We start from the raw sequence: 18,506 nt of genomic DNA, 5'->3' as shown, positions 1-18,506 counted from the left end.
AGCCCTTAACCACTGTGGCAGGAAGTGCCCTGTAGCTGTTGAGATTGAGAAACGCTGTTTCAGAGCCGGGGTCACCAACCTTGGCAACTTTAAGCCTGGTGGACTTCAACTCCCAGAATGCCCCAGCCAGCTTTGCTGGGAGTTGAATTCTGGGAGTTGAAGTCCGTCAGGTTTAAAGTGGCCACGGTTGGAGACACCTGATGTACAACGACAATAAAGGCTATACTACCAACAGCAAAGCTGGCTGGGGCATTCTGGGAGTTGAAGTCTACCAGGCTTAAAGTTGGCAAGGTTGGAGACCCCTGTAAAATTTTGGAGCATCTGTAAAATTTCCAAGTAAAGAAACATCCAAATAAATCTCCAGCTGAGCCTCTTCTGAGCTGTTCGTCAAGACTTGTTTAATTTGTCTTGGGGCTTCTCCTATGTCTTCCCTCGCGGGCAACTCAGACCCTGAATGCAGATCAACCAGTCCATGGCTGAAATTGCTGACATTTAGAGACCGCGTCTGGTCTTACTCGGGACAGCAGAAACGTTACGTTTCTCTGCTTATTTTAAAGAGCGGGAACACGCTGTTGGCCGAGGGAGCGAAGGAAAACCGCAGAATCGGCGCCACCCAAGAAGGAACTCGGAAGCGTTCAAAAGGTGCTACTCTTCAAAAAAGGTGGACAGTCTATAAGGCGTTCCGTGTCGGAAGGATAGAGCGCCGCGTGCCCAGGTGGAAGAGCGGCCGGTAGTCGCTTCCGCAAGAGGAGGGGCCGAATTGAGCGCTCTTCGGAGTCGTACTTCCGTGAAGGATTTGATTGCCATGGCGGAGGCTCAGCCTGTTTGTAGCTTCCTCTTCAAAAAGCGTCGCTCCGCGCCCGGGAGAGCTCAACGTAAGAGGCCGAGCAGCGACCAGGACCCCGGTGAGAAGCCACAGCCCGTCGCTGCATTCATTAATCAATTTCGTTGTATATATTAGGGGTCTCCAACCTTGGCCACTTTAAGCCTGGAGGACTTCAACTCCCAGAATTCCCCGGCCAGCTTTGCTAGGAGTTGAATTCTGGGAGTTGAAGTCCGCCAGGCTTAAAGTGGCCACGGTTGGAGACATCTGATGTACAATGACAATAAACGCTATACTACCAACAGTCTCCAAATAATATTTGCGGCGGGATGGTGACACGGAGGGTGGGCTGCGGTCAGTTTGTGTCCTGAAATCTCATGCGAAAGCCACGGATCCTGAACAAATGGAGTAGGAGATTATTTCGCTTTGGGGATAAGAGTGGCTGTAAGCCCCGAGTTGCCTCGCCTTTTCCATGACAACCCGGAACGCATGTCTCTTCCACAGAAAAAGAAGCAACTTCCCCGCTAGATCTTCTTGCCAAGGATGTAGCTGGTCCTACAATGTGTAAACATGTAGTTTTCTTCCATCCCTGCCATTGTGCTTTTATTGGTGCTTCGAGTAAGACTGGATTCCGTGGGGAATATTGTCAGGATTAGACATCTTAAGTCTTAGCAGTTACTTTTAAACTACTTTTAAAAGTTAAACTATTTAACTTTTAAAATGGAGTAAGTCAGTAAAAGATACCATAGCTCCATACGGAAATGTGCATTATATTGTTCTCCTTTGTTTTAAATTGCTCTAAAGAAAGTAAACTATTATTTGAAGGAGCGGTAACGTTGGTTGTCTTTTATGAGAACAGAGCAAAAGTAGTCAATCTCAGGTATTGGAAAAAATTACTTGGCTTTGTTTATATGAATTTGTACTTGTTACAACTGAATATAAGGATCTTTTGGCTAAGAGCAAGTTTGGAATCTAGAGAGGCAGCTGCACTCTGCTAGTATTCCCTGCTCAATGTATTGTTTTCCAATGCTGTACGATTTCCATCTGCTTAAAGGTAGCAGCAGTGATGAAGGCAGCACTGTAGTCAGGAAGGAGAGACGAAAGGAAGTTTCCAACCCCATGATTCAGAAGGTGATGTATACTGTGTATCAATTCTCTTAAGTATATATGGATTACCTCTTGTATATTTATTGATTTGATAGTCTCATTGACTCTCATCTTCCAGACGAAGAAAAGTATGAAAACAAAGACTTCCTATGGGTCAAGCAGTAGTGATGATGATAACAAACCTGAAGGAATTGGAATTGCATATAAATCAACACGATCTGCGGTATGAATATTCTTAACAGTGTCCGCTGTATTATATTAGATGACTTCTGATAGATTGGTAAGAGTTTTGTTTCCCAGCAATTAAACAATTGCAACAGTTGCAAGAAAACGTGGGTTAGTGTTAATGGAGTTTCACAAAATCTTTGCCAACATCTGGTGGCCATTTTTAAAATTTTGTAATGTAACTTGGATGATACATACTTGTACAAAATGAGATTGCCATTTGGTTTCATCGCCTGAATCAAAGGCATCTCATTTTATTCTTCTTAATTGCTATTAGAATTTTATTAAAAAGTTAAATAATGTAACCCTGAAATTTAGCCATTCATTTGCTAGAATTCAGATTTTTGGTAATAAATTTAATTATGTTAATAAAGACTGAGGTTCATTTCCCTTTCTGCACTATTAATTAAGTTTTCATATTTCAGAAACCTGTGGGTCCGGAGGACATGGGTGCAACAGCTGTATATGAACTGGACACAGAGAAAGATAAAGATGCCCAAGCCATTTTTGAACGCAGCCAGGAAATCCAGAAGGTAGGTATCAAGACAATTTTTTGTCCATTTTTTCTTTAAGTCTTTATGTATTAAGCAAAGAGTAGAAATGTCATACTGGTTATCCCAGTTGATGTTTAATATTTCTTCTTTAGTATTTCTCCTGCTTCGAAGTCTACTACCAGGATCTTCAAATGATTTCTATCATGTTTAGCATCTCTTTAATCTTGTTTGTACTTTCATTTTTGCTTCCATTTCTCACTGTGTTTCTGCTGCTGTTCCAATTCTGTCTGGTATCTGTTTTCAGTCTCGTGTGGAAGCCTGAAAGAAATTAGTCTCCTTTATTGAGCAGCATAGCAGAGCGATGTCTGGACTTGCAGAAAATAGACTGCTGCTTCTTAATCATTTTGAATGATGCACAGTTCATTTATTTATGATTGATTAATTTGTATAAGCACCCATCTCAGACTTTGAGTCTCTCACAACACTTAGTAGATGATCATAAGGGAGCATGAATTGCCTTGCCACTCATTTTTTTTTTCTGTTTAGGAACTTCAAGGAAAGGAAGACGATAAGATTTATCGAGGAATTAATAATTATCAAAAGTACGTAAAACCAAAAGATACATCCATGGGAAATGCTTCTTCAGGCATGGTAAGGTAAGGAGAAAATACAATGTTCATTTCAAGAAAATATATACAATATGTAGTTAGTTACCTGAGGATGCATTTTATGGTATGGGAAAATTTTCTATCTACTAATTATTTCTGTTCTCAGTTTGAAATAGACCATGGTATCTTATGAAATCTTTTATTAACTTGATAGTTTACTTTTAACAGTTTTGTAATATTTGTAAAGAATAACCTTCACATTCTAAGAAGAAATTAGACATTTCCAGTTTTAAACACATGAATGTAAATCTCATTTGTAAAGATGAAACCAATGATTTCCTGAAAACGTTGCAGGAGCAACCAACATGACTTTCTAGTATGTTGACTCTGTTGTAAGATGGGAGTTCTCATTTTTGTATATGATGTGATAGAAAAAATGAATCCGATTTAAGACTAATTATCCATCAAATCATTGTGGTCTTCCTCAAATCTTATTTGGTGTCATTCGTGTATTGCTAAGATTTTAGAATTTATAGTCGTTTAATCTTTTCTTAAGTTTTTGTTATTTATTTCAGGAAGGGACCAATCCGAGCCCCAGAACATCTCAGGGCCACTGTCAGGTGGGATTACCAGCCTGATATATGTAAAGACTACAAGGAAACTGGGTTTTGTGGCTTTGGAGGTAAATGAATTATTTATATACTTTGTTTGTTGATTTGGAGTAGTTGACAGCAGAACAGAAATTGTTGTCACCATTGTTAAATGTCTTTTTATTCCCTACAGATAGCTGCAAATTTCTGCATGACCGATCAGATTATAAACATGGGTGGCAAATTGAGCGGGAATTGGATGAGGGACGCTATGGACTTAATGGTATGAATAATCCTCTTTCTTCCAGCATTCAGCAAATGTAACTGGTTGTGATGAAAATCATATAGGATATGACAAATAGCAGGTGCAAGATTGGGTGGAGTTGAATTGATCAAATATATATAGGAACGATCACCTTCTTTGAAAAAAAATAGTTTCCTTCTACTGAACACTGTATGTGTGTATGTCGAAGTGCTGTCCCGGTGCCTGGAAGCCGTACGGGTCTGGATGGGGAGAAACAGGCTCAAGCTCAATCCCTCCAAGACAGAGTGGCTGTGGATGCCGGCATCCCGGTACAGTCAGCTGAGTCCTCGGCTGACTGTTGGGGGCGAGTCATTGGCCCCGATGGAGAGGGTGCGCAACTTGGGCGTCCTCCTGGATGAACAGCTGTCTTTGGAAGATCATTTGACAGCCGTCTCCAGGAGAGCTTTTTACCAGGTTCGCCTGGTTCGCCAGTTGCGCCCCTTTCTAGATCGGGATGCCCTATGCACGGTCACTCACGCCCTTGTGACCTCTCGTCTGGATTACTGCAATGCTCTCTACATGGGGCTCCCCTTGAAGGGCATCCAGAGGCTGCAGTTAGTTCAGAATGCGGCTGCGCGGGTGATAGAGGGAGCCCCTCGTGGCACCCACGTGACACCTCTCCTGCGCAGACTGCACTGGCTGCCTGTGGCTTTCCGGGTGCGCTTCAAGGTGCTGGTAACTATCTTTAAAGCGCTCCATGGCATTGGGCCGGGTTATCTACGGGACCGCCTGCTGCTACCAAATACCTCTCACCGACCCGTGCGCTCTCACAGAGAGGGACTCCTCAGGATGCTGTCGGCTAGGCAGTGCCGTCTGGCGACACCCAGGGGAAGGGCCTTCTCTGTGGGGGCTCCCACCCTCTGGAACGAACTCCCCCCAGGACTTCGTCAACTTCCGGACCTCCGAACCTTCCGCCGCGAGCTTAAAACATATCTATTTGTCTGCGCAGGGCTGGATTAGGTTTTTAAAAAATTTTTAAATTTAGATTTTAAATGGGTTTTATATATATTGTTTTAATTATTGGGCTATATTTAATAAGTTTTTTAACGGACATTTTATCTTGTATTTATATGTATTTTAACTGCCTGTGAACCGCCCTGAGTCCCTAGGGAGATAGGGCGGTATACAAATTTGAATAAACTAACTAACTAACTAATTGTAGAATTTGGGTATATGTGTGCAGTGGGGACTGAAAGTTATATGTATGCATTCATATTAACACAGACTGAAAATGAAAACATTTGGAAGAATCTATGTAGGAAAAAGATACATTTCTCTTGATTTAATAAGAACTTTAAGATTTTAGGTTTTCAAACTCATAATTAAATATAAATTTTGTAGCACAACTGCATAGCCATATTACTATATGGGCTGCCTTACCTTAGAACAGTTGGCTTACATGTGTATTTTGATAGCCTGTGATGGCAATAAGAAGTACGTACGTTCTCAGCAGAGGACAAATATGTGCCTTCCTTCTTCATCTGAGAACTGTGGGAGGGAATAGAAGCAACTGTCTTGAGTGATTAATTTAGTAAAATTATTTTTATCCGTCTTGTTAATGTTACCCCTTTTGGCAAAACAACTTCCTACATGGAGTTGGTAGAAGATAAAGCATATGTCATTGTTCTCAGCAGCACAATTTAGCAGGTACTTTTTCTTTTATACAGATGATGAAAATTATGAAGTAAGTAGTGATGAAGATGAACTGCCTTTCAAGTGTTTTATTTGCAGAAGCTCCTTCAAGAATCCTGTGGTAACCAAGTAAGATTATCTTTTTGTTAATGTTGATATTTTTAAAGTGATCTATGATCTTTAATACTGCAGTTTTGAGACTGACAGGTTGTCAAACATCTATACAATCATGTAAAAAATACCCTAGTAGTTATATATAATTTACTACCTTAAAAATATTGATGGCCCTAAAGAGAAACGGATGCTGTTCTTAAGAAATGTTCATTTGAAGTGACTAAAATGTAAGATTTTCTTGAAAATGAAGAAAAAAAAATAGAAATGCTAATTCTCTACTAGAAATTTGCAGCAATTGTCTTATGTTGTCTTAGGTGTAAACATTACTTTTGTGAAAACTGTGCCCTACAACATTATCGCAAGTCTCAGCGATGTTATGTATGTGACAAACAGACTAATGGTGTCTTCAATCCAGCCAAAGGTATTTGGCCCATATTTCATTTTTAACTGGAGCCAGTGGGAAGTGACTGGACTTGGTTTTATGACCTTTTTTATGTCAGTTACGAGAATGCTACAGTTGTTAAGTGAACCTGTCAGAGAAATGCACAGCTGGTGTCCAAATGCAGTCAGAGATGCTGACATGAATCAGTTTCATATAAATAAATATATTTAGAGTAAATAAGAGGCAAATGGGAGCATCATCAGGTAAAAATCAACACAGCAAGAACATCATGAGGTAAATCACAGAGAACACACATAGTACACAGAGGAAATTTCCCCTTTTCACTCACAGCAACCAATCATAGCTCAGACTCTCTTATTAGTGGAGCTGTCTTCAACCAATTAGCCAATTTAACTTTTGAAAACATGTATGTGCTGTATGAAAAACTTATTGACAAATATCTTTGGAAAAAGCCTTCAGATTTGTGTATTTCTCAAAACATTTGTCCTTAATCATGACTAGAAATAAGTTTAGGAGCAGGTTTGCATGTTGACATTTGCATGAGCACAAGAGATAGATCAGCAGGAGAGACTATCTGCATATTCCTTAAAATACTTCTGGTCACTGACTGTAATAAACAATTTGATATGATTTATCTCAGTCAAGGCATGTATTAAAGATAACAAAGATATGCTATTTTCCAAACTAGGATACAAGACAGTAAATAGTGAAATTAATTTTGACTCTTAAGTCATGGGTGTCCACCTTTTGGCTTGCCTGGGCCATATTGAGTGAAGAATTCTCTTGGGTTGCATATAAAATATATAGCTAACGTATAAAAATCACATAACGTTAAAGGTTTATGATCTTATGAGGCCTTTACTAGCTGTTCAGGGCTGCATGCGTCCCGCAGGGCTGGTCTAGTGTAACTAGATGTGGTACCAAATAATTGTTAAGTGAGATAAATCAGCACTTTGGATTGCTAATGTAGGCAATCTTAATTTTCATAATATATTTTTGTTCTATATGGAATATTTGCTTGAAAAGATCTTTAAAACATTTCCTTCTCTTCTTGGGGAAGATTCATGATTAGTAAATGTATTTGAAAAAGGGGATTGGGAAATAGATAAGCTAGTCTTACTTAAATATCACCCATACTATTTTAAATGCACATTGCTCCTGAGCTTAAGAGAACTAATTCAATATGAATATAATTCTAAGAAGATTAACATTACATCTCCAAACCTATGGAAAGTCTAAATCATTCAGTCACTTTTCTCTGAGTAGGGAATTGTGTCACATACATAGAATTCAGTATGTTCCTCAGAATATAGAGGAAGGGGCTTTGATAATTTGTATGGATCATGTTGTGAAGTATTCCTTTTTTGTCTTGGATTTTGTTTTACAGAATTGTTAACGAAACTGGAAAAGCATAAGGCTGAAGAAAGTCCCCTTGAAGATGCTGGACAGCAAGATTAGCATTTCATTATAATTTTCATGCCTTACATCCTCCAGAGAAATAATTTGATTGCAGAATAAATAATTTATAGAAAAATACCGTATTTTTCAGACTAAAAGACACTCTGAATTATAAGACACACCTAGCTTTTGGGGAGGAAAACAAGAAAAAAAATCTGCCTCTGCCTCCTTGCAGCAAACAGCCTGGTCAGATTCAGCACAGATTGATTTAGCACAAGCAGCTGAGTGGCAGTTGGATCTGATTCCCAGAATACCACCTATCAGCTATTCGAGGCTACAGGTATTGCCACTGCCCATCACCACCTCCGGGCATCTCGTTTTTGGCCTCTGTGCGCCTCATATTTGGCCCATTCTAGGCAGCGGGGATTGCCGCTGCCACCTACCCCCGTCACCTTGAATGGGCTGAAAACGGGGGGGGGGCATGGAGGCTGAAAATGGGGCATGTGGAAGTTGCAATGGGCGTTAGCGTCATTGGGCAGTGTATTAGGAGGCAAACTGCTGGGAGGCAGAGGCCGGCGGATGGGGGCTGGTGGGTGGGCGAGGCTTTGGCAACATATGCTGTATAAGACACACAGACATTTCCACCCACTTTTTTGGGGGGAGGGAAGTGCATCTTATACACCGAAAAATACGGTAAATTGATCCATCATGTTTTGTGCTTCAACATACATTCCAAACAACTTTACAGACCAAGACATATTACAGATAGTGAAACACTTCATGAAAACAAAGCAATTCATTATTCTTTATTGCTTTAATGTATTGGAAAAAAGGAAAAACAAAAAATCAACAAGGAAAACAAAAAACTGTACAAAAACAACAGCTCAAAAACTGTTTTTCTGGAAGTTAAAGGAAATAGTTCTTTCTGTGCTCAAACAACTTCTGTATTCTAAAAGGAAATAACTAGCAGAAATTAAATCAGCTGAACATTTCTCATGTTGCTTCTCACAACATCTCCAATTGGTCTTTTGACACATGGTATAAGAGTTCAAGACATTTCAGACAGTCCAAAGTAGTTATCTTGTGATTGTAGTTTTGTTTTAAGTCTGTTTTTTACTTGTTGGGCACTGTACTAATTCCAAACCCTGTAATAAATATTTCTACTGTGTTACCTTTCAGGTTTCAATAGCAAAGATATCAGTTGGGCTTGCTAGCCTAATTTAAAGGCTTCTTCTTTTTTTAAATTACAGGGAATTCATAAAGGGCAGCATTTATTGAAGAACATTGTGAAAATGCAGAAATATTTCATTGGCAAGAAATGCAGCTTAAGACATGAGTATTTACAATCTGCAAATGCTACAGCTTGCCAGAAAAGTTTTGGCTCAATGTTTGATTGAACAACAATGATTAAGTATATAGAAGAAGAATGAAAGATTACTGCACAAGTTGGGACAATTCACTATAGGAAGGAATTCCAAATTACCTTATTAGATACAAATTAAAGGTATCTTCATATTCTAACCCTATGTCAATAGGATTACTTCCTGCTACTAGGCAATTCTAAGTAGATTTTTATTGGGTTTTTTTAAAAAGTGCATGGCACTCAGTTCCTTGGAACCACTGGCAAACCTAAAAAAAGATTTTGGTTTCATTAAAAAATAATTGAGCATATATATTTTATGTCTTGGAACCAAAATTCAATACAATATTGTTAATTTTTTCCTCTCAAAGCCCAGGCTTTATTTTAATGCAAATGTCAGCTAGAACAACTTCCTAAGAAAGAAGAGCTGCAGTGTAATGAGCAGATTGCTTTGTAAAAAAAATTTCACAATGTTCTTCTATTGGTTACCTAGAATTCCCAATCATCCATCTCAAGCTGCTCCATATTGGAAGCCAATCCAAATATATGGCTAGGATCTTGTGCCTGCATCCCTTCAAAAGTTGTAATTGGCATGACAGGATATAGTAGTTCAGGAAGTGCTTCAGATGCCCGATGTTTGATCTGGAAAATGGGAAAGTAAAAAACATACTTAAGTACTAAAATGTGATTAGATGCAATCTGACTCAGTCCAAATTTCTATATAACTCCACTACACAGTGTCACTTTTTATATATAGATAGTCCTTGACATGTAAATGTATAATTGAGCCCAGAAACTTGGTTATGCAAGGAATATTAAGCTGGACATCACATGAGTGCCTACATGATTGCTTTGATCAACAACTGCAATCCTGGCATTCCTGGATAATGTCATTAAGCAATCCTACAGATTGTGAACTGGACAGAGTCCCAGGAAGGAACATGGGATGCCTTGGGTGGGTGAGACCCTGAGAAGTTCCCCCCCCACCCCAAAATCCAAACTTTTCAGTCCCTGAGGAAAGAGACATTTGTGCATAGCCTGCACTGCCTGAGGCACCTTTGCCACACCATCTTTTCATTGCTTGTTCAGCTGCCGTTTATTGGAGCTGATTACCAAAGGATGCATAGAAGGAAATGTCTTTAGTGGAATGCAGGAACAGAACTCTGATCCTGAAGATCTGATCCCTCACCAAAGGAGGTCAGGTCCTCTTGGGGTGTGGAAGGAAGGAAGTCCTTCAGTGTGGTAGAGAAACAGTTCAGATCAGCATGATTCAGTTCTATTTCTCAGAAGGCATTCAACTCCTCTTGGCAGACAGCTCTTTCAGCCAACCGCAACAGGTGAGAAGGAATCTTCTTGGCAAGCAGCAACAGCTTGCAATCTTCCCTGCCAGCTGCTTCTCCATTGATTTAAGATTGTACAGTCAGGTCCAGAAATATGGGGACATCGACACAATTCTAACATCTTGGCTCTATACACCACCACAATGAAGTTGGAATGAAACACAATGTGCTTTAACTGCAGACTGTCAGCTTTAATTTGAGAGTATGTACATCTAACTCAGGTGAATGGTGTAGGACTGACAGCAGTTTGTATATATGCCTCCCACTTGTTAAGGGACCAAGGGTAACGGGACAATTGGCTTCTCAGCTTTCCATGGCCAGGTGTGTGATATTCCCTCATTACCCCAATTACAATGTGCAGATAAAAGGCCCAGAGTTCATGTTAAGTGTGCTATTTGCATTTGGAATCTGTTGCTGTCAACTCTCAAGATAAGATCCAAAGAGCTGTCACTATCAGTGAAGCAAGCCATCATTAGGCTGAAGAAACAAAACAAACCCATCAGAGAGATAGCAAGAACATTAGGCATGGCCAAAACAATTGTTTGTTCTCGAAAAGAAAGAATGCACCGGTGAGCTCAGCAACACCAAGAGACCACAGAAAACAACTGTGGTGGATGACCAAAGAATTCTTTCCCTCATGAAGAAAACGCCCTTCACAACAGTTGGCCAGATCAAGAACACACTCTAGGACATAGGTGTATGTGTATCAGAGTCAACAATCAAGAGAAGACTTCACCAGAGTGAATACAGAGGGTTTACCACAAGATGTAAACCATTGGTGAGCCTCAAAAACAGGAAGGCCAGATTAGAGTTTGCCAAACAACATCTAACAAAGCCTTCACAGTTCTGGAACAAGATCCTATAGACAGATGAGACCAAGATCAACTTGTACCAGAGTAATGGGAAGAGAAGAGTATGGAGAAGGAAAGGAATTGCTCATGATCCTAAGCATACCACCTCATCAGTGAAGCATGGTGGTGGTAGTGTCATGGCGTGGGCATGTATGGCTGCCAATGGAACTGGTTCTCTTGTAATATTGATGATGTGACTGCTGACAAAAGCAGCAGGATGAATTCTGAAGTGTCTCGGGCAATATTATCTGCTCACATTCAGCCAAATGCTGCAGAACTCATTGGACGGCGCTTCACAGTGCAGATGGACAATGACCCAAAGCATACTGCAAAAGCAACCGAAGAGTTTCTGAAGGGACAGAAGTGGAATGTTATGCAATGGCCAAGTCAGTCACCTGACCTGAATCCCATTGAGCATGCATTTCACTTGCTGAAGACAAAACTGAAGGGAAAATGCCCCAAGAACAAGCAGGAACTGAAGACAGTTGCAGTAGAGGCCTGGCAGAGCATCACCAGGGATGAAACCCAGCATCTGGTGATGTCTATGCGTTCCAGACTTCAGGCTATGATTGACTGCAAAGGATTTGCAACCAAGTATTAAGAAGGGAAAGTTTGATTTATAATTATTATTCTGTCCCATTACCTTTGGTCCCTTAACAAGTGGGAGGCACATATGCAAACTGCTGTCAGTCCTACACCGTTCACCTGAGTTGGATGTACATACCCTCAAATTAAAGTTGACAGTCTGCAGTTAAAGCACATTGAGTTTGTTTCATTCCAACTCCATTGTGGTGGTGTATAGAGCCAAAGATATTAGAATTGTGTCAATGTCCCAATATTTTTCGACCTGACTGTAAGTGCAAACATACTGACAAGCACCCTCATTGCAATCACATAAACTGTGGAGGGGGGAGTGGCGTGACATTTTATATAAAATATCCTTTCCAAGGCCATCAAGGTCATCAAGGACTGTCTCTGTGTTCTTTGCACATACATGAATCAGAAATAATTTAGCATCCTAAATATGTTGATAATCATTGAATAAATAACACAGACTTTTACCTCATCCTCTCATAACTACTGAAAAAAAAAAATAGAGCAGAGTTCTTGGTTTCATCTTTTCTTGATGACTTCTTTGGGTAGCACATTCTTGCTGAAAATGCTAGATTACATTACAGGTTTGTAGTAAACAACAGGTTGTTGAACCCCAAAGGCATTTTAGCGCTTGGAAATTCTGCAAAACTTTTGTGGATTGTGTAGAGTTAGATAGAATGAAATCTTTTTAATTGGGAGTTTGGGCTGAGAAGAAAATCTGCAAAGACCTTTGGGGAGGGATGAACGGATGGCATACTGCTTTTTAAACTTCTGCATAGCCTGCCATTCTTCCCAGTGCTTTCCTTACCTCCCCTTGTGAAGCCAAGGACTTCACTGGTGGTCTCTAAGGGGAAACACTATTCCTGAAAGAGCAGAGAGAAATGGGCCAATTGGATATGTTATACCTGAAACCAAGGACATGAGTAACAATAACTATCCAACCAGCCTATCCTCTTGTTCAGACCTTTCCTAACACTTCCTTCCTGTTAGTCTTTCTTCAAAACCATTTCTGAGAGGAAGAGGCATGACTGGTCCTTGTCTCAGATAGAATATAAATATTTCAATCCAGATGCAGGTCACTAGAAACCAGTTTTTCTGTATTGGAATGTAAAATTTTATAAGAATCAAAGACTAAACTTAGCTACTAACTCCATCCCTTACAGAAAGTCAACAGACAATAAGGACTTGATGATGGAAATTCCAAAATTCTGTATCCAAAATATTTGCATTTTTACAAATGTGATTTTGCAAGAGCATAATTTTTATTTTAAAATTATCTATCTGGATCTTTCTGTCTACTGCCCCAAATCAGCAAAAGCTGTCTTCCAATAACAGATATCTGGCCCACAACATGCCTGACATCATGACTTAGTTGCCAAAATCATACTGGAAGCTTTGCCAGAAGTTTGGGTTCAAATATAGCAAAAATTACTGAGAACACCAAACTGACAAAGTTCTTGAAAATGAACAGGTTGAGATCTTGTAGGACTTTTGAATCCAAACAGACAAGACATCTGGTCCACAACATTGAGCGATTGTGGAAAAAGAAATCAATGGTTGTACCAATAGTAATAGTACCGCTTGGAGCAATACCAAAGGTCTGCCTAGATACATGGAAATTTTGAACTTATGAGACCTGAATATTCTTCCTTTGCAAAAAACCCCACCTTATTCAGAATTGCCTATATACTCAGACGTTAACAGCTCTAAAGTTCTTGGTTAGGACTTGAACTGTTAAGTTTTTACCAGTCTCAGACTGTGAATCAAATTGAATATTAAATCAATAATAACAATAACAATTCCCAAACTGTGAATCAAACTGAAGATTAACCATAATAATGCAAATTAAATTCAAAATTTCAAAACAGCTTCATATTGTTTTGTTTACATTTTTACAGAAATGGTTCCAAAGCAGCAGTACATTCTTGCCTCTCTTACTTACTCTCTACCAATACAAGAGCAAGAAAAGGATAAAATATGTCAAGGCAAGTGGTTGAAACTTACCTGTTTGAAAAAAGAATGGTTCAGCAATGCATTTGCACTTGGCCTGTATATGAAAAAAAAGCAATTGTACATCAGCATGTAAAAGTTGCAGAAATTGGAGAAACTTCTCCCTTCAGAAAATACTCCTTTTTTTCTTTTTTCTTTTTTTTTTGCATGAATGTATTGGAGCTTTTGTAGGAAGAAAAGAAGTTGTCTCAGGGAGCAGCAGTGAATACTCTGCTGTGACTAAGCCAGAGAAAAGCAAAATAAGAGACTTCCTTCGGTTTTGGAAACCCAATGTTATGTTAGCAGTTGTTGCCTGGCAGTATGTTATTTGCCCTCAAGTGGTAGAATGAATAAAAGAGCAAATGGTATCACGAGAGCCCTTCATTCAAGCTCACATGCTGATTGAATAAGCAACTTTTTCCTAAACATAGTGCTTACAAGACGTTCTTGTCCAGACCCCAGAGGAAGAGTGATATTTAGCCTCATCTGCTGATAGCAACCTGACCAATGTTTACCTTTCACATTAGACTGACAATAAGGAATGAGTACTATCCACAAGTTAGCTTTGAGCCAGGCACTGTCTCATATTAGCAAAAATCTATACATCATATAAACTAAGAGATTTATGTTGAATGGAGGCAATCAAGTAGCTCAATTCTGAGTTTATTTAATTACCAAACCACCTGATTTGAAAAGGGATTCATTTGAAAATTCTATAATCAGTGGGACAAAATATCATGCATGGAATGCATATGAACACCTAATTTCAGCAAGCCAATAGCAGTAAAATTTCACCCCTGGAAAATGGCTTTAGTTGGCATTGGCTCTTGGAGTTTTGAGCAAATTTCAGGAAACAAAACATCACTATGTTGTTTGGCTCCCTTGTGATATACTAATATTTATTCTTCTCTTTGAAATATTTTGTTAAATTTATTCATGAAGGAAATCAGACTGCATTGGCATAGGGCTTGGGTATATGAGAGATCACCTATCCTCAACTGTTTCTCCCCATCAGATGGGAAGCATCCAGAATAGTGGATGCTTTCCAGGTTCCCTCTAGTAAATATTGTCATATTGTGGGAACAAGGAAGCCTGTCTTCTCTCTTGTGTTCCCTACCCAGAAATTCTCCCAGGAATGCAGCCAGTGCTCTCCCTTATGGGGATCTGAAAAGCTCTGAAAACTTATGGTTAATGTGTTTATGGGGCCCTATTGTGGCTTTTGCCATTGTTATGATCGCTTCAGTTTGGGCTGCCTAAATTGGTGCAGGTTTTCAAGTGATGTTTTTGTTCTTGGATTTTGCAAGCTGCTCATTGGACAGCTGCAAAAAAATTAAATAAATAAATAAATCGGGGAAACCCTGTGCTCATGCTTATTTGATGGTTTTAGTGTATGCATGCACACTGTTAGTGCAGTTATAGACTGATGTACTTGTTAATTCTCTTTGCTGCAAAACTGATTTAACAATTTACTGCAATTCTTGATCCTTTAATTGTAAAAGTGATCATTTTTTTCAATTCATGGTGATGATTTTTATGACTGTTGGTGCTGTTGAACACTAATGAGTTTTTAAAGATATGAGCGCAGGCAGTTCAGATCTTAAAGTTTTTTGGATGGGCCCTTCTGAATTGCAACCAAATAACACATTGTCTTTCTTTTTACTAATGCAGCAAGATTTTTAGTGGGGAGGAGAACCCTACTTTTTTAAAGGGGAGGAGAAGGAGAAAATAATTTTAAAAATATTTTTGAAGTAATTTCTATCTGATTGAACTGCTCAGTCCATTTTCTGCCAAACTGGTATAGCTTGTCTTAGAAGGAGCTGAAAGAAATGTAGGAAATTAACATATTCTTTTAAAAAGAACATAAATTCTAACCCTTTTTAAAATCTTTTCAATAAACATACCCCAAGGGAAATTATGCTTTAAAGTTCTTTGAGGTAACAATAAACTGTATCCATTTTTTCTAAAGAAAATACGTTAAAACTTCAAAAAAATGTCTTTGGATGATTTTTTTCTTAAAAGTTGGTTAGTTGGCAGCAGCACAGACTACAATGTCATGTAGACTTGGCATTGCATGAAAAGAAGGAGCCAAAGGATTTATTTTGCATTTCCACTTTTTTACCATTGCTGAAACAATCAGAAAAAAGGTTTTCTCTTTACCTGCATCACTAATCTGAACCTACTTGCTTTTTCATTTTTCAAGTTCTTTATCTGTCAAATTCATAATTCCATTGATATTTTCACTATACCTCAAATCTGGGTTCCTTTGCAAGCACTGCTCTACAAAGTTGTGAAAATATGATGAGAAAGTACGGTGGTAAGGATGCAGTGCTGCTTCACCGTTAGAGGCTCTAGCATTGCTGGCTGCCATGCCTTCTCCAAGACTACTGCTAGCCCCAGAGCGTGATGGCTTCATAGTCAGCTCCTCTGGAGGGATAGTGGTTGTGTCTAGTAGACAAGGGACAGTTCCATTGAGTTTCTCCAAAAGCATCTGAAGCATGAGAACAAAATGTTTGGTGAAAAATATCACATTACTGTACATAATAATTCTAGTGGTTTTGCTGTCATATATACAGTCAGGGACTGAAGTGAAAGGGAAACAGAAAAATCTCCTACTTGTGTTGCAGGCATATCTTTGAATGGAACATGGCCATTTGCTAGCTCACAGGCTGTTATTCCTACACTATAGATATCAGATTTTGCATCATAGCCTTGCAGGTTCTAAAATCAGAAAAGCAAAACAATATTGAATTATAAACGTTATTCAATGAAATTTAAATTGAAAAATACACAAGCTAAGCATATCGTAAGTACCCCCAAATCAATCCGTTCATCAATCAGACAATGCTTTTATTGCAGCATCAATGTCAGACAAAAAGTTTTCTTAAGAATAAATAAAAGATACTGAAACTTCTACAGTCAGAATACAAGTAATTTTAAAGACATTATCTGAAGCTGTTCAGAAATAAATTGTAAAATAGATGGTGAAAATGTATGCCATGCACACTTAAAGGCTGAGAAGCATAATACCAAGAAAATTAACATACCTGCTGCAAGACCTCTGGACTAAGCCATGGAAGAACTTTGATGCTAAATTTGGGAAAATCATGAACTACTTTGAGACGCTGACCATGGCTGATCATACTGAGGTTACTGCGCAAGCCAGAAAGATATACTTTTCCATCTGCAGATATCAGGATATGACTGGCTTTCACACTCCTGCATGCAAAAAGGACAGAGAGAAAACAACCACAAACCCCCATCCATTCAAACTAAATCCATTTTATACTGAGAAACAAAATCTCTGGAATTTGAGACAGAAAGTATTGTTGACAAGTTCAGCAAATATTTGCGCCGTGGCAATACTAATCTGAACAAAAGGCCAAAGCTGGAAATTATTTTACTAGTTAACATTTACAATTATCTTTCTTACCTATGAACATAACCCATATGGTGTATATAATCAAGAGCTTTCAATACCCCTTGAAGGATGTAAGCCATAGCTAATTCACTCATACCATCCATAAAATGTGTACGTATTAAATCTTTAGCAGAACCTTTAAAAAGAGAATAAAATATTATGATTTGATACAGTCCAGAAAATCTTAATAGACATATCTTCTATTATCTATAAAAATCAGAAGAGTGAGAAGCCATTAAATGTGAACTTGTAATTCTACTTCACAAAAGACTAAGATTTCTCGTTCTTTATGAAGGCTATTTTCTACATCAGCACTGGTGAGAAACCAGAGACTTTCAGAAGATCAAGAACCAATGGGATATAAAATCTACTGCTGGACTAAATTTAGGAAGATGGAGGTTCAAATTACTACTTAGTTATGAAGCTAAGCTTTGTGAATTTGGACTCGTCACTATTACACTAACATTACTGTTCAAAGTAATTTTTCGAATCAAAAGAAGGAAAGAAGTATGTACATTGAAATTAGGTACTTAGAAAACATGTAACATTTATATTTAATCATTTGGTATGATAGTTAGAATATATTTTCTCTGGAAAGTTCATGTGCATAATTCTCCCAAGTATAGATGAAAATGGAGGAGCTGCAGTTGTCCTTAATAGATCTTCTTTCTCCATACTAACAACAAAAGAATAACTCTTCTTGTTTCCCTCAATCTAACCTATTCCACTCTCCTACTGCCAGTCAGCTTTGGAAGCCATACTAGGCTGGAAGTTTCTGCACTGCCACTTTCTCATGTGTGGGAAAGTAGGAGGGGGAATTTAGTAGAGGGGCCCATTAGAGACAACATTCTTCCTGCCGGTCAAGTCGGGCCAGGATTGCATCTGGAGAAGGAGTGGTCGGAGTGATGTCTCGAGGTGGGACGGTTGGCGATTAAAGCATGTGATCGGCAGAGGGGTCAGGAGGATGGTTTTGGAGTTTGTCTTACTGAGGGAAAACCCGGATCTCTCAGATTCGGATTTCCCCAGTTGTGCTAGTTTACCTATCCTAGTAAAAGAACTTTGAAAGATGCATGCTTCAGAGTTTTACTTGAAGAGGGGGTTTTCTGGAACGCTGACATTGTCAATGTGATTCACAACCAGGACCTTCTTACTCTGGATTACCAAAAAGAGACTTTGTATCTCTGGTAATACAGGGCGTTCTGTTTTTGCATGCACTGCTTTAGAAATATCTGTATTTTAAAATTTCAACAAAAAAA

General features: G+C 38.9%; 2 protein-coding genes across 3 annotated transcripts in view; one reads left to right on the top strand and one right to left on the bottom strand.

Moving 5' to 3' along the window:
- Positions 1-748: 748 nt before the first annotated feature.
- On the top strand, positions 749-8,689 carry RNF113A (ring finger protein 113A). Its single transcript, XM_058180241.1, has 10 exons — positions 749-905; positions 1,878-1,954; positions 2,049-2,153; positions 2,581-2,688; positions 3,196-3,305; positions 3,833-3,939; positions 4,041-4,130; positions 5,819-5,912; positions 6,212-6,318; positions 7,688-8,689. The coding sequence occupies exons 1-10, from the start codon at positions 806-808 to the stop codon at positions 7,756-7,758; spliced, it is 969 nt and encodes a 322-aa protein (XP_058036224.1). The 5' UTR covers positions 749-805; the 3' UTR covers positions 7,759-8,689.
- Positions 8,486-18,506, bottom strand: part of STRADA (STE20 related adaptor alpha) — a 40,102-nt gene continuing 30,081 nt past the window's right edge. For both annotated transcript variants that reach the window (XM_058180239.1, XM_058180238.1), the window contains 6 exons: positions 17,263-17,386; positions 16,877-17,048; positions 16,446-16,550; positions 16,079-16,320; positions 13,848-13,890; positions 8,486-9,700 (listed from right to left, as the gene is read on the bottom strand). In XM_058180239.1, the coding sequence (XP_058036222.1) occupies positions 9,548-9,700; positions 13,848-13,890; positions 16,079-16,320; positions 16,446-16,550; positions 16,877-17,048; positions 17,263-17,386 (839 nt within the window). In that variant the 3' untranslated portion in view covers positions 8,486-9,547. The remainder of the gene's footprint in view (positions 9,701-13,847; positions 13,891-16,078; positions 16,321-16,445; positions 16,551-16,876; positions 17,049-17,262; positions 17,387-18,506) is intronic.

Source organism: Ahaetulla prasina, chromosome 4, assembly GCF_028640845.1.
Source record: "Ahaetulla prasina isolate Xishuangbanna chromosome 4, ASM2864084v1, whole genome shotgun sequence".
Taxonomy (NCBI): domain Eukaryota; kingdom Metazoa; phylum Chordata; class Lepidosauria; order Squamata; family Colubridae; genus Ahaetulla; species Ahaetulla prasina.
The sequence above is the reverse complement of the archived record's forward strand: the minus strand, read 5'-3'. Positions and strand labels throughout refer to the sequence as shown.